A 26,262-nucleotide genomic window follows, 5' to 3' on the forward strand; every position below is an offset into this window, starting at 1 on the left:
TTTGTGAGCGAGGGATGTTCTGTTGCTCTGACCGTTCACCCACAGCCAGACCTTCAAATGAAATCATCAGAAATGCAGAGAAAGACCTGATCTTTTCAGCATCTTGTGCTGTGATACTAACATCTGATTGGTTTCTTTATCACCTGCCAGGCTCCGCACAGGTGAAACATACAGTGGTTTCCTAAACTGATTCAGATTGTTTCCAAGGGAAAGAGCCAAGACTAGAAGGAAATGTTTCCTACAATAATAAGCTTGTGACGTTACACAGCATCAACGATTATTGGTGCCACATACTCGGAATGCTTGATGCCAAAGGAGAAAGCAGGAGCCACGTTGCGATTAACTACAACCTGTGTGGGGACAGAGGGATACTGTGATCAACTTCAGGCTGTACAGCAGGCTTGTCAGATTTAATTTCATCCAGTTAAATATGACCAATAAGAAACTTAGTTCAATAAAAAATATCTTTTTTCTCCAAATATTTCCTCAGATTGTAAAGCAAATCAAAACCACTGTGGTCCTAATCCTCTTAGAACAGAGTTACATGGCTGGTGTAGTACAAAGCATTAGCAGAACAGGAACCGATCATCAGTCCAACTGGACTGAGCAGTTACCTGATCCACGTGAGATATTTTCAACAGCAGAAGGGAGTTGTATGAAGTCTGCGTGTTACAACACGAATCACTGCTCTCACTTCACACCTCCACACACCACTTCAGAAGTATAGTTCACTAAATGAAAAGTGGTGAAGTAGTAGAGCAGTGTATTTGAGAATATCCTGGTGAGCTACAGTTCTGATCACAAGGCTTGAGGATGGCTGAGCTTTGGAGCATGATTTCTGATTGGTTTCATAGTACAGTACAGCACAGAACAGGCCCTTCGGCCCACAATGTTGTGCCGACATAGCTAATCCCTCCTACCTACAGAGTGCCCATGTCCCTCCATTTTCCTCTCATTCATGTGCCCATCCAAGCCCCTCTTAAAAGCACCCAAAGAATTTGCCTCCATCACCCTATCAGGCAACGCATTCCAGGCATCCACTACTGTCTCAGTAAAAAACTTACCTTTCAATGTCTTCTGAACCTACCCCCCTCACCTTAAATGCATGCCCTCTGGTATTGGATCGCTCAGTAATGAGAAAAAGATATTGCTTGTCCAAACTATCTATGCCCCTCATAATTTTATACACTTCCAACAGATCACCCCTCAGCCTCTGCCACTCCAGAGAAAAGAGCCCAAGTTTGTCCATCCTCTCTTGATAGCACATGCCCTCTAATCCAGGCAGCATCCTAGTAAACCTCCTCTGCACCCTCTCTAAAGCCTCGACATCCTTCCTATGGTAAGGTGACCAGAATTGCACGCAATACTCTAAATGCGGCCTAACCAGAGTTCTATAGAGATGCATCATAACTTCTTGACTCCTGTACTCAATACCCCGATTAATGAAAGCAAGCATTCCATAAGCCTTCTTAACCACCCTGTCTACCTGTGTAGCCACTTTCAGTGAGTCATGGATGCACCCCAAGCTCTCTCTGCTCTTCAACACTTGCCCTTAAGAGTGTACTGCCTCTTGACATTAGTCCTACCAAGGTTCTTCTGGTTTCCAATGTGAAGTTTAACATTTCTGCATATTCTCCCCTAGCTGTCCTAGGATCTATACCTGGAGACCAAGGATCAAAGAAGTGAGACCCAAAACTACTGACATCCTTTAGAGAAGCAAACTGCTGATCCCTGACTCCAGCTCCTCCATGATGTGTACATTCCTTTTCACTGCGCTTGGTGACAATGTTGGGCTTGTGCTTTGATGAACTGACCCCAACACTGCAGAGGCAGAGTGCCAGCTCTCTGACACCACCTCATAGCTCCCTCTGGACCATGGCCCCATCACCAAACATCAGGCCATTGTCTCCAAATAGTCACTGACCTGATTTCCCCCCACCCGCCCCAATGTCATAGTCCCAGACACAACACAGCCTGTGTCTACCTCCTCCTCAAGAACCACAAGCAGGACTGTCCTGCTGGTCACATCACACTGCTTGTCCAACAACTAACTTCCTCCTACCTTGACCCAGTACCTCGATAACAAATGATGCCCTCCACCACTTTGACAATTTCTAGTCTCCTGTGGTCCCAGCTGGCTGGTCTCACCATGGATGTCCAATCCCTCCAGACCTCCATCCCATTGCCAAGATGGCTTTTCTTCCTTATGACATGCCCAACCAGTCACTCTCTATCACCACCCTCTGCCTGACAGAACTTATTCCCACATTCAACAACCTCTCCAGTTCCACTAACTTCTTCCAATTCAGAGGTGAAGCAATGAGAACCCACATGGACCCAAGCCACGCCTGTCTCTTGGTGGGACATATACACCTGTCCTTGACTCAGGCACTGTCCCCCACTTGCTGTTCTCGGCATTGATGCTGCTGTCTTACCATACCGGAAAGGTTCCTCACCTTTGCTGCCAACTCTCTCCCTCCTCTCACTATCTCGTAGTTCACCGCTGACTTTTCCCTTCCTTGACTTATCTATCTCCACCTCAGGAGAGAGATTAATGACCGCCATCCATCACAAGACCACAGACTCCCACATACCCGACTACAGCTCCTCTCACCCTGTGAGGATCCCATTCCATTTTCCCTGTTTCTCTGTTTCCATAGTGTCTGTTCTGTTAACAGTACCTTCCACACCAGTGCTTCCCAGACCTCCTTCCCCTTCCACACTGGTTGACAGAGGTGTCAACCTCATGTGTTCCATTTGCTGCAGTTCTAACCCCCCTCACCCAGAACAAACGTGTATAAAGAGAGGGTTCCCCTGGTCCTCACTTTCCGCCTCACCAGCCCCACCTTCAAGGTTCCATCCTCCTCTCCTCTCACCTCCAGCATTCTGAAGGGACTGTTCCCTCTGCTACTCACTGTTCCATCACCTCCAACACCCACTCTCGTCCTCATGGCAACATCATATACACCATCACACTATCCCATGCAACTGCAGAAGGTGCAACACCTTCCCTCTTTACCTCTTCCCTTCTCACCATTCAGAGACCAAAGATTCCTTCCCAATAAAGCAGGATTCGTACCAGCACTGTGTGCTGGTCTCTGTGCTCACGGTGTGCTCTCTTCAGCATCGGAGAAACTAAACAAATTGGGTGACTGCAGAACATTGCTGTTCAGTCCACAAGGGTGTCCTTCAGCTTCTAGTTGCCTGGCACTTTAATTCTCCACCCCATCCCCACATGAACCTTTCTAACTTTGGCCTCTTACACTTTCCATGACAACCAACTTCATCTCAAGGAACAGGATCTCATCTTCTGAGCTGACATTGTGCAAACCTTTGGGCCACGACCCTGAACTGAATAATCTCAGGGTTATTCAGTTCAGGGTCTGAACTGAACTGAACCAGCCTTTTCAGTTTGTATCACAACTGGTCTTCAGACTGAAAGACAGAGGAAGTACTTCTCTCTCCACACCTGCCGGGTACCTCTGACACTTTCTGTTCTTATCTCACAGCAATCTGGTTGACTCTTAACGCCCTTAGGGCAGATGGATAACAAATGAATTCTGCAATAAAAAATTTGGATTTATTTCTGAGTAAAATTCCTGCGACTACTGGAATTTTCGAAGATCGTGCTAAATAATTATCTTAACACGACTGAATTGAAAGCTCAGCCATGTGATTTCACCAAGCACCAACATCTTCACCTCATTCCCATTAGTAACCAGAAACACCATCAACACAGTAAAATTAACCAGGCTGTTTCACAGCTATGTCAGAAATGAAAATTGACCTGAGACGTGGAAGCTGTCATCTCAACTGACCAAAGGTGTGATGGAGGAGGTAGGTTTTAGGGATCCTAAAAGAACAAGAGAGGTGGAGAGCTTTAGGGAGGGCTTGTCAGGTGTGGTCCCTGGTAGCTGAAGGCATGCTACCAATGTTGATGCAATAACTTCAGAACTGTGGAAGAAAACAGAACTGGAGCAGAGATCTGCGAGGTTTGTGGGCTGCACCATGCGTTGGTTGGATGGGTCACAGAGGATTTCAAAAACACAAGCAAAAGTTAAAATCAAGATGTTGGTCAAGGAGAAATCAGAGTTAGTAACGTAGCAGTGGAGTTAGAGGTGAACAGGACTTGTGTAGCTTAGGATATGGGCAGCAAGGTATTGGTGTAAGTGAGATTCCCATTACCTTTTCTGGACTGTGACTCCCAGGCCCAGGTTTTCTTGTTGAATCACCAGGCAGCTGGTTCCGACCTATCATACTGAACTGAGGAGGTTTCAGCTTGTAGATGTTGGTGTCAGTGACTCTGTATGCTCCTGGCCCTGGAGTCTGAGGGAAAGAAGCAAAACAGTGATTTGAAAGGCTGCACCCCTGGCTTTTCCACCATTTAAACCCTGCTGGGGGCCTGGCAGTGAGCACTCCACTAAAGAAAGTCTCACCATCTGCCCTTAAGATTCAATGGGACTACCATTGTTAAGTCCCCCACCATCAACATCCTGGGGGTCAACTGGACCAGAGTCTACAAGAGCAAGTCAGAGGCTGGGGATCCTGCAGTGAGTGACTCTCCCCCTGACACCTCGAGGCTTTTCCAGCATCTAAGTCCGGAATGTGATGGAACACTCACCACTTGTCTGGAGGAGTGTATCCCTACCAACTCTCAAAAAGTTCAACATCTTTTGTGTGATATCAAGAGTCCAGGAGGGTGAATGGTAAACCTGGCAAGTTTAGGGAACCTTGGCTGATGAGGGATACTGAGGCTTTGGTCAAGAAAAATAAGGAAGCACACATTGGGTTTAGGAGGTCAGGGATGAGTGTAAAAAGATTAAGAATACTCTTAAGAGGGAAATCAGGAGGGCAGAGAGAGGGTATGAGATGGGTCTGGCAGGTAAGGTTAAGGAAAATCCCAAGAGGTTCTATCGCTATATTGAGTAAAAGGGTGGCGAGGGAGAGAGTAGGTCCCTTTAAAGATCAGCAGGGCCACCTATGTCTCGAGCAGCAGGAAATGGGTGGTATTTTTAACAAGTATTTCACTGAGGAGAATATAAACACTGAGGAGAAAACCATGGTTGCTCAAGAGATAAAGGAAACAAGTGGAGATGTTTTGGAGAGTATTTATATTACCAGCAAGGAGGTATTTGCAACCTTACAGCGCATTAAGGTGGATACATCCCCAGGGCATGACTGAGTGCATCCTTGGACCTTGTGGGAGGCTAGAGAAGAAATTGTGGAGATATTTGCTTCATCGTTAGCCACTGGTGAAGTTCCTGAAGACTGGAAGGTGGCTAATGTTGTTCCGTTGTTTAAGAAGGGTAGCAAGGACAAGCCAGGGAACTACAGACTGGTCAGCCTGACATTAGTGGTGGGCAAGTTACTGGAGGGAATTCTGATGGATAGGATCGACCTGCATTTGGATGGACAGAGTCTGATTAGGAGGAGTCAGCATGGCTTTATGTGTGGAAAGTTGTGCTTGGCGAATCTTTTAGAGTTTTTTGAAGAGGTAATGTAGGGTAGTGGATGTTGTCTATTTGGACTTGCTAAAGGCCTTTGACAAGGTCCTGCATGGTAGGCTCGTCTGGAAGTTTGGGTCCCCTTGAGTCCAGAGAGAGCTAGTTAGGTGGATTCAAAATTGGGTCAGAGGTAGGAAGCAGAGGGTGGTGGTTGAAGGTTGTTTCTCGGACTGGAGGCTGGTGACCAGTGGTGCGCTGCAGGGGTTGGAGCTGGGACCCTTGTTATTCATTATTCATATAAATTATTTGTATGCAAATGCACAAGGCTTGATCAGTAAGTTTGTGGATGACCTGAAATTAGGAGGTGGTGTTGATAGTAAAGAAGGTTATTGTAGGTTACAGGGGGATCTTGATCAGTTAGGGAAGTGGGCTGAGGAGTGGCAAATGGATTTCAATACAGATAAGTGTGAGGTGAAGCATTTTGGAAAGTCAAGTAGGGCTTGTACCATGAATGGTAGGGCACTAGAGAGTGTAAGCAAACAGAGGGACCTAGGAGTACCAGTGCATAGTTCGTTGAAAGCAGTGTCACAGGTAGACAGAGTGGTGAAAAAGGCATTCGGCACGCTGACCATCGGTCAGGGCACTGAGTACAGGAGTTGGGACGTTATGTTGCAGTTGTACAAGTCATTGGTGAGGTTGCACTTGGAGCACTGTGTACTGTTTTGGTCGCCCTGTTATATGAAAGATGTAGTTGAAGTAGAAAGACTGCAGAGAATGTTTACATGTATGTTGTCAGGACTTGAGGGCCTGAGTTAGAGGGAGAGGTTGGCCAGGCTTGGTCTTTATTCCTTGGAACGTAGGAGAATGAGGGGTGACCTTATAGAAGTGTTTACAATTATGAGAGGCATCGATAAGGTGGACGGTAGAGTCTTTTCCCCAGGGTAGGGGAGTCCAAAACTAGGGGGCATAGGTTTAGGGTGAGAGGGGAAAGATTTAAAAGGGACCTGAGGGGCAACTTTTTCACACAGAGGGTGGTGAGTGTGTGGAACGAGCTGCCAGAGGAAGTGGGTGAGGCAGGTACAACAGGATCATTTAAGAAGCACTTGGATCGGTACATGGAGGGGCGGGGCTTGGAGGGATATGGGCCGAACGCAGGAAATTGGGACTAGCTGGGTGGTCACCATGGTCGGCATGGACTGGTTGGGCCGAGGGGCCTGTATCCGTGCTAAATTGTTCTATGACTATCAGCTCACTCGATCAGCACCCCATCCACCAGCCCAAACACTCCCTCCAGCACGCACACAGAGGCTGCAGTGCGCACAGTCTACACAACGCACTGCAGTTACTCACCCAGGCTGCTCTGACAGCACCTCCCAAACCCACCTCCTCTGCCACAGGGACAAGGGCAGCGGGATCAGTAATATTGTCTTCACAACAAGTGACAAATGTTGATATTGCAGTTACATAATTAATCTGCATGTTTCCACAATGGGCAATGTTGCTAACTCTCGAAACTCCCACAAGAAAGGCCAATAAAACAGGAGGGGGCTGTGGCACTGCCACTTCCTCCCTCCTGGTCCTCGGTTGTCACTGCTCCTCCCCATCCCATGTACTTTTGGTTCCAGTCTGTGTACCCGTGACTGTGATGCTCTGACCCTGAAGCTATGGCCTTGTGTACATCAGGAGGAGACAACTTGAGGTCAGTTCTGGGAATGTTACACCCCGATGTATTGGAATGCCGTCACTTCCAAATCACACACCGCCCCCATCTGGAGATAATCGCTGCTCCTTCACTGGCACTGGGTCTACGTGGCAGAAGACTCTCGCCAGCAGCACCTTTCTGTGGAGAGCAGCAGCTCACCCCACCTTCCACAGCATTGATGTTGTGTCCCATGTCACAGGAGGTGACCAGCACACCAGGGATTATCCAACCGCTGAGTGACTCTGGTTACAGCGGATCTGCATTGTCGAAGCCTGTGATTGGTGATTTTATCCCTTCACTTCCGGCAGGTGAGACCACGGCTGGAAATCATTGTCCAAAGGGTGACAGGGCAGCGCAGGGGGTGTCTGCCCCTCAGCTCCAGCACTGTCTGTGTGGAGTTTGCACGTTCTCAGTGACCAGGTGCTCTGCTTCCCTCCCCAAAGACGTGCGGGACGGTAGGTTAACTGGCCTCTGTCAGTTGCCTCTACTTTGTAGGTGAGGAGTAGGATCAGGGGAGTTGATGGGAGTGCGGGTGGAGCAAATGGGTGGTCAATGGTCAGCACAGAGAGTGGGCCGAAGGGCCTGTTCCCGTGCTGTACAACTCGATCTGTGGAGACATCAGTGGATCACATTGTTGGGTCTGGTGTCACTGAGGCCAGATAGGGTGAGGACAACAGGGAGGACCTGTGAACCGGGAGAGTGTTTACAACAATCCGCACGGAGAACCAGCTCGCTTACTTTATAAATTTAATTTCGTAAGATGAAATTCCCCAGCTGTGGTGGGCTTTGAACAGTTATCTCTGAATCGGTAACAACCACGACACTCCCAGCTGCAGGTGTGGCAGATGTTACCTTCTGGAAGTCTTCATGGAAACTGCCAGTTTTACTTCGACCGCTGAGGGAGAAATTGGCGGAAGAGGTTTTGCTGACAATATTTGGACCCAGAACAGAAGGCAGGAGGTAGGCTGCAGGGCCTGGAAGGAGAAATGAGAGACTTATGGTTTCACTCTGCAGAATCGATTGAAGATTGTGAGAACTTGGAATTAAAATGCAAAGCGAGAGAGTGAATCCCTCAGATTCTAGAGACCTGCCGCTTCCTTTCCCAGCTCTCATTCTCGGGACGTGGACACGGAAGGGTCGGCAGGATTTTACAAAGGAGGACTGAAGCATTGATCAAAGGACAAAGTAGAATATGAGCAAGAACATGAAGGGATACAAGACTGAAAGTGACGAGAATGTGAAGGAAGAGAGGAGCAGAGGTAAATGTTGCTCCTTAGAACCTGTAAATAAATAACAGGATAAGGAACAGCAGACACATTGAACAAGCATTTTGTATCATCTTGAACAACACGATGATGCTGGAGGAACTCAGCAGGTCCGGCAGCATCCGTGGGGAAAAGCAGCCGGACAACGTTTCGGGTCAGGACCCTTCTTCAGGACTGAAGATAGGAAAAGGGGAAGCCCGATATATAGGAGGGTAAAGCAGAGCAGTGAGAGGTGGACCAATGAGGGGAGGCGGGGTGGGCACAGGGTGGTGACAGGTAGATGCAGGTAAGAGGTAGTGATGGGCAGGTGCGCGGGAGGAGGGGAGAGCAGATCCAATGGGGATGGGTCAAAGGTAAGGAGGGAAAAAGGGGGGTGGAAAAAAGAGAGGCTGGGAAAGGGACGAAGAGGCATGGTGGGTGGGGAGGGGGTGAACGTTCTGAATGCTCTGCTCTCCACTCCCTCAGCACCAACCCTGACATTGTCATCAAACCAGCCGACAAACGTGGTGCCATGGTAGTCTGGTGTACTGACCTCTACCCTGCAGAGGCCAGACGCCAACTCTTGGACACTTCCTCCTACCTACCCCTGAACCATGACCCCACCAAGGACCGCCAGGACATTATCACCCGCACCATCACTGACCTCATCACCTCGGGAGATCTCCGCCCCCCCCCCCACAGCTACCAACATGATAGTCCCATAACCTAAGACTGCCCACTTCTATCTCCTCCCCAAAATCCACGATGGACTGTCCCGGCAGACCTATTGTCTCCACATGTTCTTGCCCCATGGAGCTCGTATCTGCGTACCTGGACACTATCCTGCCCCCCCTTTGTCCAATCCCTTCCCACCTACATCTATGACACATCACACACTCTCCAATTCTTCCATAGCTTTAAGTTCTCTGGCACGCACAACCTCATCTTCACCATGGACACCCAGTCCCTATATACCTCCATTCCCCATCACGACGGCCTCACCGTCCTCCGCTTCTTTCTTGACCAGAGGCAGAACCAGTCCCCTTCCACTGACACTCTCCTCCACCTGGCTGAACTTGTCCTCACCCTAAACAACTTCACTTTCGATTCCTCTCACTTTGTACAGACCAAGGGCATTGCTATGGGCACACGCATGGGCCCCAGCTATGCCTCTCTCTTTGTTGGCTACGTTGAACAGTCTCTGTTCCAAGCCTACTCCAGCCCCATTCCTCAACTCTTTCTCCGCTATACTGACGACTGCATCGGTGCCACCTCCTGTACCCGTGCGGAACTCGACAGTTTCATAAATTCTGCCACAAACTTTTACGCTGCTCTCCAATTCACTTGGACTATCCCTGACACCGCTCTCTCCCTTCTCGATCTTTCTATCTCCATCTAGTAGATTCCTTATCCACTGGCATCTTCTACAAACCCACTGACACCCACAGCGACCTCAATTCCCCGCCCCTCCCTACCCACCATGCCTTCTCTTTTCGTCCCTTTCCCAGCCTCTCTCTTTTCTACCCCCTTTTTTCCTCCCTACCTTTGACCCACCCCCGGTGGATCTGCTCTCCCCTCCTCCCCCGCACCTGCCCATCACTATCTCTTACCTGCATCTACCTATCACCACCCTGTGCCCACCCCGCCTCCCCTCGTTTGTCCACCTATCACTGCTCTGCTTTTCCCTCCTATATATTGGGCTTCCCCTTTTCCTATCTTCAGTCCTGAAGAAGGGTCCTGACCCGAAACGTTGACCGCCTGCTTTTCTCCACGGAAGCTGCCTGGCCCGCTGAGGTCCTCCAGCATCATCGTGTTTTTCATCTAGATTCCTGCATCTGCCGTCCTGCATCTGTTTCTCAAGCATTTTGTATCCATTTTCACAGTAACAGTAGGAAGGAAGGGAGGTGAAAGGGAATGAGGAAGGCACTTAAAACAACCCCAATCATAAGAGGAAAAAGTACCAGAACCAATTGGACTTTTGATTGACGTCTCAGGACCCATTGGTCTGTGTCTTAGGATCCTAAAGCAGGTGGCTGCAATGGCCTCTCCTTTGGTTCCTCAGACTGGAAAGCCACACGTCCCGAGTCAAGAAAGCAGGCAACTTCAGGCTAATTAACCCAACGTCTGTCATCCCAAGATGCTGGGATCCATCATCAGGGAAAGTGGAACAGAACACTTTGAAATGTAGGGTAAACATGGCTCCTTCGGCAGTAATCATGTTTGACAAATTTCTTTGGGTTATCTGACAATGTACCAAGTCGTAAGTGAAGAGTATTTGGATTTCCAGAAGACATTCAGTATGGTAGCACATAAAAGATCATTGCACAAGTTAAGAGCCAATGGCTTTTGAGTAATACATTAGCACAGATAGATAACCGGCTGACTATCAGAAGACAAAGATTTGGGAGAAATGGATCATTTTGAGTTTGGCCAGCTGCAATGAGTGGTGTACTGCGACAACGTGGGGCCAGTCAAAGGGACGATGTATTGTACGAAAATCTCCTGATGATATGATACATGGAAAGCAGCAGGAGGCCATTCAGCCCATCCACCCAGCTCCACCATTCAATACTATCATGGCTGAGTCTCCATCTCAACACTACATCCCTGATCTCCCTCCACTCCCCTAGTTGCCTCTTGTGTCCAGAAATCTATCCATCTCCTTCTTGAATATATTCAGTGACCTGGTCTCCAGCCCCCCTGTGGTAGAGAATCCCACAGACTCTCCACCACCTGTCTAGTCCCAAGTCCCAGGTCATGGGTTGTGAGCCCTGATTCCCAACACCCTGTTCAGGGAAACAATCACCCTGCATCTGGAGAGCCAAGTCCTGGCCACCACAATGGTGCGGCTGGAGGAGCTGCTGCTTCAGAGCTTCAGAGACCTACATTCAATCCACACCTCAGGTGCTGTCTGTGTGGAGTTTGCACAATTCCCTGTGGCTGTGTGGGTTTCCCCCAGGGCTCCAGTTTCCTCCCACATCCCAGAGATGTGCAGGTTGGTAGGTTAGTGGCCAGAGTAGAGTGAACTGGTCTGTAGGTGAGTGGTAGAATCTGGGGGAACTGAGAGGTGGGAAGAATAAAAAAAATGGGGTTAATATAGGATTGCTGTAAATGGTGGTTGGCCTGGATGGATGGGCTGAAGGGCCTGTTTCCGTGCTCTTTGGCCATGTCCAGGTTTTGTATGTTCCAATGAGATCCCCTCCAGTGAGCACAGGCATGGTTGACCCAATCTCTCCTCATCAGTCTGCTGAACCTCCTCTATAGCAAGTATATCTTTGGGGAAAGAGACAAGAACTGCACTCAGCACCAGGTGTGGCCTCACTACGGCCCCGTACCACTGCAGAAAGACATGACACAATACCTGTTGCAATGAAGGCCAATGTACCATCTGTCACCTTACTTCTTGTGGCACCTGCATGTTTGCTTTCAGTGACTGGTGTACAAGGACACCCAGGTCCCCTCATCATCACCCGAGTCTATCGCCAATTAAGCAATACTTCTGCTTTCCCTACCGGTGGGGAACTGTTTTATCTTCAATACACTGCAGCTGCCATGAATTTGCCCATTCAACTTGTCTAAACTGTCTCAAAGCCTCTGTCTTGTCACAGCTCACAGTCTCAACAGCTTCAAACCTTTGGTTCACTCGTCCAGATCATGTATGTATTTCGTGAATACCTGATCATGCAGTATCCCACTGGTCACCTCCTCCCACACCAGAAAGACCCATTCATTCCTGTTTGCTGTTTGTCAACCAATTTTCAATCCATGCCTGTTCACTATCCCCAATCCCACTTTGTACACTAATCTCTCATGTGGGACTTCTGAAGACACATCCACAGGTTCACCCAAGGGAGTCATCGAGTCACCGAATCACCCTGTCCATCAGTTACATCCACACTAAGCTCCAGCAGGTTTGTCAAACACAATTTCTCTTTTGGAAATCCACATTGATTTTGTTTAATCCTGTCGCTATTTTCTAAGTGACTTGTTATTACACTGTATAACTGATTCTGGCATCTTCCCCACCATTGACATTACACTAACCAATTTGTACACCAGTGTTGTTCCCATGTTTAGGAAGGGCGTAAGCCTGAATCTACAGGCCGGTGAGACTTACGTCAGTGGTGGCAAACTATTGGAAACATTCCGAGGGGCAGGATTTGTGATCATGGAATGGCAGAGACTGACTGACTGGGGGAGTCAGCGTTAGGTTTTGTGCAATTATTGTGCTTTTTGAGAAGGTTACTGAGGCAGTAGATATGGTGTACATGGACTTTGACAAGTCCTGCAGAATAGACTGGTCCAGAAGGTTAGGGCACACGAGATCCAAGGCGTACTGGCAAACTGGATCCAAAATTAGCTTGGTGACAGGAGGCAGAGGGTAGGATTGGAGGGGTGTTCCTCTGACTCGGTCTGTGACCAGTGGTGTACACTGACACAGGGATCGCTGCTGGGACCTTTGTTGTTTGCCAAACGACGGATGAGAATGTCTGTGGTCTGATAACTACGTTTGCTGATGACACGAAGACTGGTGGAGTTGTGGATCATGAGGATGGTTACCTAAGGATACAGGGGGACATAGATCAGCTGGACAGTTGCGCAGAGTGGTGACAGATGGAATTTAATCCACACTAGTGTCTAGTAATGTATTTTGGGTTGTCTAACACTGGCAGGACATCTAGAGTAAATGGCGGGGGCCTTAGAAGAACTGATATACAGAGGGACCTTGGGGTGCAAGTTTGATGCCGGTGGTTGGGGTAGTAAATAAGGCATTAACTTGCTTGCCCTCATCGGCAGGGGTATTGAGTATAGGAGTTGGGACATCACGTTGCAGCTGTACAAGACATCGGTTAGGCCACACTTGGAATATTGTGCACAGTCCTGGTCATCACACGGTGGAAAGGATGTGGTAGAAATAGAGAGAGTGCAGAAGAGATTCACTAGGATGTCGCCTGGAATGGAGGGCTGTAGTTCCAAGGAGAGACTGGACGGGCTGGGATTGTTCAGGAGGCTGAGGGGAGACCTTATGGAGGTTTATAAAATCATGTTGGGCAGAAATATAGTCACAGCCTTGTTCGCAGGGTAGGGGAGTCTAAAACTAGAGGGCAGAGGATTAAGGTGAGAGGGAACTTGATGCTGAGAGAACACTGCCCCTGTTGAAAGAGGGTAAGAAATGATTAGAAGGCACATGGTATGTTTGCCTTTATGACGAGAGGACCTGGATGCAGGTGGAAGGAAATGCTCCTGAGGTACATGGAAAGCTGGAGTCCTGTGTACACTTCCAGCCTCCTTACCCAAGGAAGGGTGTGCCTGCTACAGAGGGAGTGCAGCAGGTTGACTGGACTGGTTGTGGGGATGGAGGGAGGGGGGGGGGGGGATTGTGTTGACCGGGACTATTCACCAGAGATCTCACCAATTCCTACAGGACTCGACAGTCCAGATGCAGGGAGGATGTTTCCCCAACTGAGGAGTCACACGGACCGGGGGCACAGTCGCAGAATGAAGGGCACACTGGTTGGGAGAGGAGCAGTTCCTTCACTCAGAGGGTGGTGAACTTTCGGAACTCCCTCTCCCAGAGACATGTCGGGGCTCAGGCACCAAACTGGTCCAGACAGAGGGTGATAGACCTGGATACTCAGTGAACCGAGGGATACGGTGACAGTGCTGGAAATGGAGGGCAGTGGAGGGGATGAATGATGGTGCAAAGGCCTGTTACCTGCTCCTGCTCCGAATTTTATATTCTTATTGGGAGAACTGCAGAACTCCAGGACACAATTCCTGAATAAGGCAGTGTCTTTTATTGCAGAGGTGGGAAGGATGACTTCTCTGAGAGGTGGAGAACCTTTGGAACTCTTCACCCAAGGGGCAGTGGAGGCAGTGTTTGGGAGGAGAGGTGGGCAATAGGCAGGTCAACACCAGCTCAGCCGTGACCTCACCCAACGACAGAGCACCCACCTGGCGAATGGTCAGTCCTGAAGCCTTTGGTCCTTCCAGCGATGGAGAAGGCAGGGGCGGCGGTGAACGCTGACCTTCCCGAGCTCTCGGGGGCGTAGGTACCTGCACAGGATTCCCATACAGGTGAGGACACGGTCATGGCAGAGGCAGCCACAGCGTACCCGAAGGTGGGTGAGTAGATGTGAGGCTAGGGGACTGTCTGCAAGGGTGGGGAATGGCATCCAGCGAGTGAGGTGAGGGACGGGATACCGTGTGTGGGGTGGTGATGGGAGAGAGTGGGGCATAGTACAGTGTGGGGTTGGAGGTCAGTGTGGGGTCAGTGTACAGTGGGGTCGGGGGTCAGTGTGGGGTTGAAGGTCGGTGTGGGGTCAGTGTACAGTGTAGGGTCAGGGGTCAGTGTACAGTGTGGGGTCAGTGTGGGGTTGGGGGTCGGTGGGGGGCCAGTGTGGGGGTCAGTGTACAGTGTGGGGTTGGGGGTCGGTGTGGAGGTCGGTGTGGGGTCGGTATACAGTGTGGGGTTGGGGGTCAGTGTACAGTGTGGGGTCAGGGGTCGGTGTGGGGTCAGTGTACAGTGTGGGGTCGGTGTACAGTGTGGGGTCGGTGTACAGTGTGGGGTCAGTGTACAGTGTGGGGTCGGGGGTCGGTGTGGGGTCAGTGTACAGTGTGGGGTCAGTGTACAGTGTGGGGTCAGTGTACAGTGTGGGGTCGGGGTCGGTGTGGGGTCAGTGTACAGTGTGGGGTCAGTGTACAGTGTGGGGTCGGGGTCGGTGTGGGGTCAGTGTACAGTGTGGGGTCGGTGTACAGTGTGGGGTCAGGGTCGGTGTGGGGTCAGTGTACAGTGTGGGGTCGGGGGTCAGTGTGGGGTCAGTGTACAGTGTGGGGTCGGGGGTCTGTGTGGGGTCGGGGGTCTGTGTGGGGTCGGGGGTCTGTGTGGGGTCAGTGTACAGTGTGGGGTCGGGGTCGGTGTGGGGTCAGTGTACAGTGTGGGGTCAGTGTACAGTGTGGGGTCGGGGTCGGTGTGGGGTCAGTGTACAGTGTGGGGTTGGGGGTGATATTCAGTGCTTTCCAACTGGGGCAGGGCTCTGACCTCCAGTGACCCACTGACTCCGTGACCCTCTGACACCCCCTGTCCTGCCTTGTTACCTGGTCCTGGGGTCTGGAACAAGCTGATCTCCTTTGGACGGCTGTAGAGGGAATAGGCAGGGGTGCCATCCCTCCCCCTGCGGGTGAGCTGGGAGGGGATGAGGTACGCTGGTCCCGGGGAGCTGTCCACCGTCAGACGGGCATGAGGCACCCCAAAACTGTACGCTGGCGACCGGAACTTGGTGGCATCGTGCTGCTCATAACCTGCAACGTAATGAGGAAAGGGCACAGCCCAGTCAGCTGCCGTGGTGCCGGTGGGGGTGGGGGGGTGGGAGTGGGGGGTGCGGGGAGGGGAAGGGAGGATGGGAGGAGAGCGGGAGGTGTGGGGAGGAGGGGGAATGTGGGGGGAGATCAGAGGGGAGGAGGAGGAGGAGGGGGAGGAGGGGAAGGGGATCAGAGGGGAGGGGAGTCAGTGAGGACGGCAGGAGGAGAGGGGGTTTTGGTGGAGGAGGGGGAGGGGAGGAGGATGAGGGGGAGTGGGAGGAGTGGAGAGGAGGGGGTTTGGTGAGGAGGGGAGGAGGGGGAGGGGAGGAGGATGAGGAGTTTGCTCAATGGGTGTTGAGGAAGAGGGGAGTCATCGGGTCACAGAGAGGTCTGGCATGGAAGGGGGCCCTTTGTGCCCGGACTGAGCTGTTGCCTATCGACACATTGCGTTTGCCCACACTGGGTCTTTGCCCATCCCAGTGTCTGTTACACGGAGTGACTGCATCTGTTCCACCACCTCTCCCGGCAGCGAGCTCCAGACATTCACCACGTCCTTCTCCTTGGTGAATACCAAGAGTAGTTTTCATTTACCACATGGACCGGAAGGTTATGGGCCAAACGCAGGCAGATGGGACCAGCTCGCTGAGCAACCCAGTTGGCATGGACAGTTTGGGGCGAAGGGCCTCTTTCCATGATATGCCCACCTAAACCGCTATTTCCGGCAGCTCGTTCCAAATATGCACCACCCTTTGCGTGAAGAAGCTGCCCCTGATGTCCCTTTTAAATCTCTCGCCTCTGATCTTAAACCTATGCCCTCCTGTTTCTAGCTCCCCCTCCCTGGTAAAGTCAATGTGCTTTCACCCTGTCTGTGCCCCTCATGATCTTATACCCCTCTATCAGGTCACCCCTCAATCTCCTAAATTCCAGGGAATAAAGTCCAGCCTGAGTTACCTCTCCCTGCAACATCCTCGTAAATCTTCTCTGCACTCTTTCCAGTTTAACCACGTCTTTCCTATAACAGGGCGACCAGAACTGTCCACAGTGCTCCAAGTGCAGCCTCACCAACATCTTATATAACTGCAGCTTCTGTACTCAGTGCCCTGACTGATGAAGGCCAGCGTGCCAAACACCTTCACCACCCTGTCTACCTGTGATGCCACTTTCAGTGAACTATGCACTTGTACTCCAAGGTCCCTCTGTTCCATAAAACTCCCCAGAGCCCTGCCATTCACTGTATAGGTCTTACCCTGGTTTGATCTCCCAAAATGCAATACCTCACATTTATCTGGATTGAAAGCCATTTGCCAATCCTCAGCCCACAGACCCAGCTGATCAAGATCCCCCTGTAATTTTTCATAATCTTCTACACTATCTACAACACCTAAGATATCTTTATTAGTCACATGTACATCAAAACACACAGCGAAATGCATCTTTGTGTAGAGTGTTCTGGGGGCAGCCCTCAAGTGTCACCACGCTTCCGGCACCAACATAGCATGCCCACAACTTCCTAACCCATACGTTTTTGGAATGTGGGAGGAAACCAGAGCACCCGGAGGAAACCCACGCAGACACAGAGAGAACGTACAAACTCCTTACAGACAGCAGCGGGAATTGAACCCGGGTCGCTGGCGCTGTAATAGTGTTACGCCGACCGCTACACTACCGTGCCTGCCATATGCAGACTTACTAACCATGCCTCGTACATTCACATCCAAATCATTTATATAAATGACAAACAACAAAGGTCTCAGAACCGACCCCTGTGTCACACCACGAGACACAGGCCTCCTGTCTGAGGAACAATCCTCGACCATCACCCTCTGCTTCCTACCACTGAGCTAATTGTGAATCCAATCCGCTATCTCCCCCGGATCCCATGCCTTCCAGACTAGTCTGCCATGAGATACTTGTCAAAGGCCTTGCTAAAGTCCATGTAGACAACATCCACTGTCCTACCCTCATCTACCCTCTTGATTACCTCCTCGGAGGACTCCAAGAGATTTGTCAGACAGGACTTCCCACTCACAAAGCCGCGCTGTCCCGAATCAGACCCTGTCTCTCCAAATATTGGTAGGTCCTGTCCCTCAGAATCCCCTCCAACAATTTACCCACCACCGATGTCAGACTCAACAGCCTGTAGTTTCCTGGCTTATTTTTGCTCCCCTTTTTAAACAATGGTACCACATCACAATGTAATTCAGGATGGCCCTGTCACTGCAGTACTGAGGGAGTGTCACACTGCTGAAATAGCCTCAGTACTTCGGGACTCTGCGCGCGTTCGGGCTCGGGACGCATTTTGCGGCCCGCGTCCGGCTGCTGTATGCCGCCGCGGAGAGCCTCGTCAGGGTCAACGGGTGCTTGACGGCGCCCTTTCGCTTCGGGATGGGGGTGCGTCAGGGATGCCCCATGTCGGGGCAGTTGTACTCGGTCTGCGTGGAACCAGTCCTGCGCCTCCTTCGGAAGCGACTGACAGGTCTGGTGCTGCGCAAGCCGGCAACGGAGGTCGTCCTCTCGGCTTACGCCGACGACGTCCTCCTGGCAGTCACCGACCCGGCGGACCTGCGGAGGATGCGCGAGTGCCAGCGGGTCTACTCGGCCGCATCCTCCGCCAGGGTCAACTGGGCAGTGTTCGGGTCTGCTGGTGGGTCCGTGGCAGGCGGACTCCCTGCCGGAGGAGTTGCGGCCCTTCGAGTGGAGCACCTCGCACCTCCTCTACCTGGGGGTCTACCTGTCCCCGGCCGAGGGGTCCTGGCCGATGAACTGGCAGGAGTTGGGGGCGAAAGTCTCCGCCCGGCTGGGGCGCTGGACGGGGCTGCTCCGGGCCATCTCGTACCGGGGCAGGGCGCTGGTCATCAACCAGCTGGTGGCCTCCATGCTGTGGTACCGGCTGGCCACGCTGGTGCCGCCCAACGTCTTCGTCACCGCCACCCAGAGGCGGTCGACGGACTTCTTCTGGGGCGGCCGGAGGCACTGGGTCTCCGCGGCGGTACTGAGTCTGCTGTCGGCGGAGAGGGGTCAGTCGCTGGTGTGCGTGCGCACCCAGCTGGCGGCCCTCTGCCTCCGGGCGCTGCAGCGATACCTGTACACGGAGCACCCCCCGCGGTGGCACGCGCTGGCCACCCACTTCCTCCGCCGGGGACGCTGCCTCCGGGAGGGGGCGCGTCTCCCGGCGGCGGGCGTCGGCCGAGCCGCCGCGCGGGAGCTGCCCGGGTTCTACCGGGACCTGATGCGGGCATGGGGTGCGGTGTCGTGCGGCCGCCCCCCCTCCAGTCGCAGCGGGTGCCGGGGGAGACGACGGGCGGGACCAGGCCGCGCCGGCCCCCCCCCCCGCCGGAGCTGCTGGTGGGGCCCAGGGCCCGGTGGCTCTCGCGGGAGGCAGCTCGGCACAACCTGAGCCGCCTGGAGGCCACGCCGACGGTGCCGTTTCGTGAGGCGCCGAGGCGGTACTAGTACGGGCTGCTCCTGCACACCTTTCACTTCCTCACGCTGGTCTGCCGGCCGGACACGCCGTGGCGGGCCGCCTTGCCGGCGGGCGGCGGGGGAGGCCCCCGGTGGAGGTCTCTCTACGCAGGAGTCCTCCCGCTGTACATCGGGGACCTGGGGTGGAGGGTGTTGCACCGGGTCGTGCCGTGCAACCGATTCTTGAGCCGGTTCACCGACACCCCGGCGGCCTGTCACTTCTGCGGCCGGGAGGAGACGGTGTACCATGCGTACGCGGAGTGCGAGAGGTTGCAGCCCCTCTTCGGGTATCTGCGGGGGCTGCTGCTGAAGTTCTGGCTGCACTTCAGCCCGACGCTGTTGGTTTACGGGCACCCGGTGCGGCGCGGGAAGGGGCGCGCGACGGATCTCCTGGTGGGTCTCCTGCTGGACCTGGCCAAGCTGGCCATCCACGGGACACGGTGGCGGGCGGCCGAGGGTCCCGGCAGGTCGCCCTGCCTGCCCGTCTTCCGCGCTTACATGCGCGCGCGGGTGTCGTTGGAAAGGGAGCACGCGGTTTCCGCGGGCACCCTGGCCGAGTTCCGCACTCGGTGGGCCCCTCAGGAGATCGCGTGTGTCGTGGACGGTACGAACGTGATTCTTATTTGAAGTGTCGCGTTAACGGGTGTAGTGTCGCGTGTGTGTTTCGTTAGTATTAGTTTGCATTCTCTACCGTAGTATGTCGTTGCGTAGTTTCTCTTTTCTGTATTAGATGTGGTGTATTGACACGTTGTCTTTTGTAGTGCTTTTAGTGAATAAATGTTTATTATTAAAAAAAATAGCCTCAGTACCGCCCGTCCCACAGTGTGACCGTCCCTCAGTACCGCTTTCTTTTTTCACAATTAGTTTGTCTATATCACATACTACACACGAACTACAAATGAACATCCAGCACAGACCACAAAAAGAACACAATTCTACCGAACATCCAGGTAAATGCAACAACACTCACCTCGCCCCCCACAGTCTCGGACATGGCCTGAAAACCACCGTCCAGACAGACTGACGGAGGCACAGACGGAGGCACAGAACTGCGCACAGCATTTCACAAAGACAACAGACTGAAAGGTGACGACTTCACAGGACCCATGCCTCCAGGAGCTGTAACTGCTGCATAGGACCAAGGCCCCACCATCTTAGAGCCTTTGCAGCCGCCATGACAAGGCACTACGCAGTCAGTGATCACAGAACACTGCTGGTGCAATAAACAGCGACACAACCAGCAGGACACACCTGTAATTAGTCCCGTAAAGGAGCAGTGCGGAGAAAGGAGAGGTAGGAGCCTTCTCCAGATAAGCAGACAGTCCGTGTGATGAAAATCCAGCGCCATCCCTCCCACAGCACTCTGAACACAGACTCCAACACCTGGCAAAACACAGTCCTTCCAAGAAGAAAATTGCTCCAGCCCACTGCTCCAGATGAAGCCCACATTTCTCCACAGCCCAACATTCTCCACAACTGCACCTTTGGATTTATACAATCACATTGTCAGTTCAACGGAAGAGTGCACTCAGTACCGGTCTTTTTTTAATATAAACATTTATTAGCTAAAAGCTCTACAAAAGGACAACCAGTGTCAATGCACAACATCTAATACAGAAAAGAAGAAACTACGCAACGACAGAACTACAGTAGAGAATGCAAACTAATACTAACGAAACACACGCAACACTACACCCGTTAACGTAACATGCAACGCTTCAAATAAGAATCACGTTTGTACCATCCACGACACACACGATCCCGAGGGGCCCACCGAGCGCAGAACTCAACCAGGATGCCCGCGGAGACCGCATGCTCCCACTCCAAAGACACCCGCGCGCGCACGTAAGCATGGGAGACGGGCAGGCAGGCGGACCGGCCGAGAACCCTTGGCCGACCATCGCTGCATCCCGTGGATGGCCAGCTTGGCCAGGCCCAGCAGGAGACCCACCAGGAGATCCTCCGCGCGCCCCTCCCCGCGCCGCACTGGGTGAATGTAGATCAACAGCATCAGGCTGAAGTGCAGCCAGAAATTGAGCAGCAGCCCCTTCAGATACGCAAAAAGGGGCTGCAACCTCTCGCACTCCACGTACACGTGGTACACCGTCTCCTCCCGGCCACAGAAGTGACAGGCGGCTGGGGTGTCAGTGAACTGGCTCAGAAATTGGTTGCACAACACGGCCCGGTGCAACACCCTCCACCCCAGGTCCCCGACGTACAGCGGGAGGACTCCCGCGTAGAGAGACCTCCACCGGGGACCCTCCCTGCCACCCGCCGGCAAGATGGACCGCCACGGCGTGTCCGGCCGGCAGACCAGGGCGAGGAAGTGAAAGGTGTGCAGGAGCAGCCCGTATGAGTACCGCCTCGGCACCTCGCGGAACGGCACCTTCGGTGTGTCCTCCAGGCGGCTCAGGTTGTGCCGAGCTGCCTCCCGCGAGAGACGCCGGGCCCTAGGCCCGGCCAGCAACTCCGGCAGGGCGGGGGCCGGCGCAGCTGTCAGCGCCGCCCCTCCCACAGTGGGACCATCCCTCAGTACTGCCCCCCCCACAGTGGGACCATCCCAGATTATCTGTGCTCTGATCTCTGCACCGGGATACCCTCTGCTTCGGGATACCCTCCAGGCTGCAAAGCCACCAGCAAATGTCCAACCAGTTGATGCAAGGCCAGCACTGAAACTCTTCAACAAGACTTTGTGGGGCTGTAGAAGTCACAGTCCTGTTTCTCACAGAGTAGGGCAGTGGGCCAGTGAGGGTTTGTCCATTCTGTGTGGCCAGTGCCCTGTACAAGAGGAGAGCCTGGCCCAATGTTCAGGTGTTGGGACGTGAACACCTGGGAGCTGAGCTGTTGACCGCTTTAAACACCAGATGGAGCCAACAATGAGACATCAGGTCTTGCTCCTTCCCTTTTTACAGCATTTTAACAAGTATTTCTAGTTCAATGTGGCTAATCGTCCATGTGAGAGCTGCATCAGCACCTGTCATTTGACAGACGACTGGTCAACACTCTGTGTGTTCCCCCCCCCCACTGATGATCTGTGTTTATCCCCCAGGAGTGGAGCTGGCAGCAGTGAATGGAATCATAGAGACATGGAGAGGCCCTTCGGCCCAACCAGTCCATGCCGACCAAGTTTCGCATCTTAGCTAGTCCCATGTACCTGTGACTGGTCCATGTCCCTCGAAACCTTTCCTGTACCCCCCCACCCCCCCCCCCCCACACACACCACCTCCTCTGGCAGCTCGTTCCACATCCCCACCACCCTCTGCGTGAGAAAGTTGCCCCTCAGGTCCCCTTTAAATCTTTCCCCTCACCTTAAACCTCTGCCCTCCAGTTTTAGACTCCCCGACCCTAGAACAAAGGCTGCGACTGCCCACCTTATCAACACCCCTCAGGATTTTATAAACCTGCATACGTCCCCCCTCAACCTCCTTCACTTGAGGGAGAACAGTCCCAGCCTGTCCGGTCTCTCCTCATACCTCAAACCCTCCAGTCCCGGCAACATAATCACAAGCACGGCCCCAGTGTATGCAGCAACAGCAGGCAGAATCCATAGCAACAACAATCCCTTCACACCAGGAAGCAGTGCAAGAGGCCCCAACATTACACCCCGCCCCAACACACCACACCAACACTACACCCCGCCCCACACACAACACCCCAACACTACACCCCGCCCCACACACACCCCGCCCCACACACCATACCAACACTACACCCCGCCCCACACACAACACCCCAACACTACACACCCCCACACACACCCCGCCCCACACACCATACCAACACTACACCCCGCCCCACACACACCCCGCCCCACACACCATACCAACACTACACCCCGCCCCACACACAACACCCCAACACTATACACCCCCACACACACCCCGCCCCACACACCACACCAACACTACACACCCCCACACACCACACCAACACTACACACCGCCCCACACAACACCCCAACATGACACACTGCCCCACACACTACACATCCCCCACACACTGCCCCAACACTACACAGCCCACACACACCGCCCCAACACTACACACCACCCCACACAACGCTCAACACTACATATCCCCACACACCGCCCCAACACTACACCCCGCCCCACACACCACCCCAACACTACACCCCACCCCACACACCGCCCCAACACTACACACCGTCCCACACACCGCCCCAACACTACACCCCACCCCACACACCACCCCAACACTACACCCCACCCCACACACCGCCGCAACACTACACCCCACCCCACACACCGCCGCAACACTACACCCCGCCCCACACACCGCCCCAACACTACACCCCGCCCCACACAACACCTCCACACCCATCCCGAGCTGTTTCCTGTCTCCTAAATACCCCATTCCGTGCTCCCCCGGTCCTTGCGCCGAGCCGTCGCCCTGAAGGGCATCAGCGGAGCCCCCAAACCGTCCGGCAGGGTCAGTGCACGGACACTGTCCACCTACCCGTGGATCCGGGCAGTCCGTACTTGGGCCCAGGGCTGCTGTAATAGGCTGCGATCGGGCCTCGGGGTCGGTGGGGTCTCCAGGGACCGACCCACGGCGCGGAGCTCATGGCCGGAGCGCTCGGAACTGAGGAGAGGCAACACGGCGTGAACCGATCCGTCAACCGGAGGGGGGCTGCGCACACGAGTCTGCACACACACCGGACCCCCGCACACACACACACCGGACCCCGCTCACACCGGACCCCCGCACACACCGGACCCCCGCACACACCGGACCCCCGCACACACACACACCGGACCCCGCTCACACCGGACCCCCGCACACACCGGACCCCCGCACACACCGGACCCCCGCACACACACACACCGGACCCCGCTCACACCGGACCCCCGCACACACCGGACCCCCGCACACACCGGACCCCCGCACACACACACACCGGACCCCGCTCACACCGGACCCCCGCTCACACACACACCGGACCCCCGCTCACACCGGACCCCCGCACACACCGGACCCCCGCACACACACACACCGGACCCCGCTCACACCGGACCCCGCACACACCGGACCCCCGCACACACACACACCGGACCCCCGCTCACACCGGACCCCCGCACACACCGGACCCCCGCACACACACACACCGGACCCCGCTCACACCGGACCCCCGCACACACCGGACCCCCGCACACACACACACCGGACCCCGCATACGGGGGAACGCCCACAAACGGGACAGGCACATGTTCACCTGTGGCCCGAACGACCAGAGAGACGGAGCGGGGACAGACGGGATCCGGACGGAGGGGCAGCGGGCCGGGAGCCGGACGGAGCAGGGTCCCACGGCCGGGTGACACGGTTCCGGTCTCAACTCCAGAATCCAACACAAACTCTCGGGCGCTGCAACACCCCGTCTCCATGGAGATTGTACACAGTCCGCTCCCGGCTCCACCCCTCCGGGATCAGGAACCTGCTCCCGGGAGTCACTCCGGATCCGCGCCGGTCCCGGGCGTTGCTGGAAATCTACTCACCTTTTAGAGCCACAGAGCACTAGAGCTCAGGAACAGGCCCTTCGGCCCATCTAGTCCATGCCAACCTGACCTTCTGCCTAGTTCCATCTACCTGCACCCGGACCATATCCCCCCAACCCCTCCCATCCATGGACCTATCCAAACCTCAAATGTTACAACCACTTCCGCTGGCAGCTGGTTCCACACTCGCACCACCCTCTGAGTGAAGAAGTTCCCCCTCAGATTCCCCTTAAATATTTCACCTTTCACCCTAAACCTATGACCTCTAGTTCTAGTCTCACCCAACCTGAGGGAAAAAAGCCTGCATGCATTCATTTCACCTTATTGCACTGCACTTTCTCTGTAGCTGTGACACTTTACTCTGTACTGTTACTGTTTTTACCTGCACTACATCAATGCACCCTGTACTAACTCAATGTAACTGCACTGTGTAATGAATTGACCTGTACGATTGGTATGCAAGACAAGTTTTTCACTGTACCTTGGTACAAGTGACAATAATAAACCAATACCAATACCTAGCTCATAATTTTGTACACCTCTGTAAGATCTCCCCTCATTCTCCAGGGAATAAAGTCAGAACCTATTCAACCTTTCACTGTAACTCAGGTCCTCAAGTCCCGGCAACATCCGAGTACATTTAGCTTTACCTCTCTTTTCTGAAGAACACAACAGGTGGAGGCCACTCGGCCTCTCAACCCTGCTCCTCCATTCCATATGATCAAGGCTGATCCACTCAGGCCTCAGATCCTCCAGTATTCCATCCTTCCACGATTCCTCCATCTCCACTGTAAACACCTCTAATGATCCGGCTTTCCCCACCTCTGTCCCTCCCCACGGTAGGGGAGTCTGGAACTGGGGGCACGGGTTTAGGGTGAGAGGGGAAAGGTTTAAAGGGGACCTGAGGGGCAATGTTTTGTACCCTGAGGGTATTGGTATTGGTTTCTTGTTGTCACTTGTACTGCGGTACAGTGAAAAACTTGTCTTACAAACCGATCGTACAGGTCAATTCATTACACAGTGCAGTTACATTGAGTTAATACAGAGTGCATTGATGTAGTGCAGGTAAAAACAGTAACAGTACAGAGTAAAGTGTCACAGCTACAGAGAAAGTGCAGTGCAATAAGGTGCAAGGCCACAACAAGGTAGATCATGAGGTCATAGTCCATCTCACCGTATAAGGGAACCGTTCAATAGTCTTGTCACAGTGGGGTAGAAGCTGTCCTGAAGTCTGGTGGGACGTGCCCTCAGGCTCCTGTACCTTCAACCCGATGGAAGAGGAGAGAAGAGAGAATGTCCCAGGTGGGTGGGGTCTTTGATTATGCTGGCTGCTTCACCAAGACAACGAGAGGTAAAGACAGAGTCCAACGAGGGGAGGCTGGTGTCTGTGATGAGTTGGGCTGTGTCCACAACTCTCTGCAGTTTCGTGCAGTCCTGGGCAGAGCAGTTGCCGTACCAAGCTGTGATACATCCAGATAGGATGCTTTCTATGGTGCATCGGTAAAAGGGTGGTGGGGATGAAATGAGCTGCCAGGGGAGGTGGGAGAGGTGGGGACAGTTACAGTGTTCAAAAGATACTTGGGCAGGTTCACGGC

General features: G+C 53.4%; 2 protein-coding genes across 3 annotated transcripts in view; one reads left to right on the forward strand and one right to left on the reverse strand.

The window, feature by feature from the left end:
• Positions 1-227, forward strand: part of bet1l (Bet1 golgi vesicular membrane trafficking protein-like) — a 46,364-nt gene extending 46,137 nt beyond the window's left edge. Inside the window, exon 5 of the mRNA XM_052029274.1 lies at positions 1-227. Within this exon, the coding sequence (XP_051885234.1) occupies positions 1-90 (90 nt within the window). The 3' untranslated portion in view covers positions 91-227.
• LOC127577748 (outer dense fiber protein 3-like) lies at positions 106-24,769 on the reverse strand. Of its 2 annotated transcripts, none has more exons than XM_052029270.1 (7): positions 24,668-24,769; positions 23,631-23,756; positions 15,489-15,692; positions 14,346-14,447; positions 7,999-8,120; positions 4,186-4,326; positions 106-350 (listed from the first exon to the last, which is right to left on the reverse strand). In XM_052029270.1, exons 2-7 carry the CDS (start codon positions 23,737-23,739, stop codon positions 261-263), a joined length of 768 nt encoding a protein of 255 aa, XP_051885230.1. In that variant the 5' UTR covers positions 23,740-23,756; positions 24,668-24,769; the 3' UTR covers positions 106-260. The 2 variants fall into 2 exon arrangements, with proteins under 2 accessions (XP_051885230.1, XP_051885229.1); XM_052029269.1 differs by lacking the exon at positions 24,668-24,769 and adding an exon at positions 24,388-24,521 and having other exon boundaries at positions 107-350.
• Positions 24,770-26,262: the final 1,493 nt, after the last annotated feature.

Source organism: Pristis pectinata, chromosome 14 (assembly GCF_009764475.1).
Source record: "Pristis pectinata isolate sPriPec2 chromosome 14, sPriPec2.1.pri, whole genome shotgun sequence".
NCBI classification, from domain to species: domain Eukaryota; kingdom Metazoa; phylum Chordata; class Chondrichthyes; order Rhinopristiformes; family Pristidae; genus Pristis; species Pristis pectinata.

Excerpts from the sequence above, each read along its gene's own strand:
- LOC127577748 (XM_052029270.1), bottom strand. The coding sequence starts at position 23,739 with ATGAGCTCCGCGCCGTGGGTCGGTCCCTGGAGACCCCACCGACCCCGA. Across the intron at positions 15,693-23,630 it reads CGGACTGCCCGGATCCACGG|GTTATGAGCAGCACGATGCC; the intron begins GTAGGTGGACAG and ends ATTACGTTGCAG. Across the intron at positions 4,327-7,998 it reads TCCATGAAGACTTCCAGAAG|ACTCCAGGGCCAGGAGCATA; the intron begins GTAACATCTGCC and ends TCTTTCCCTCAG.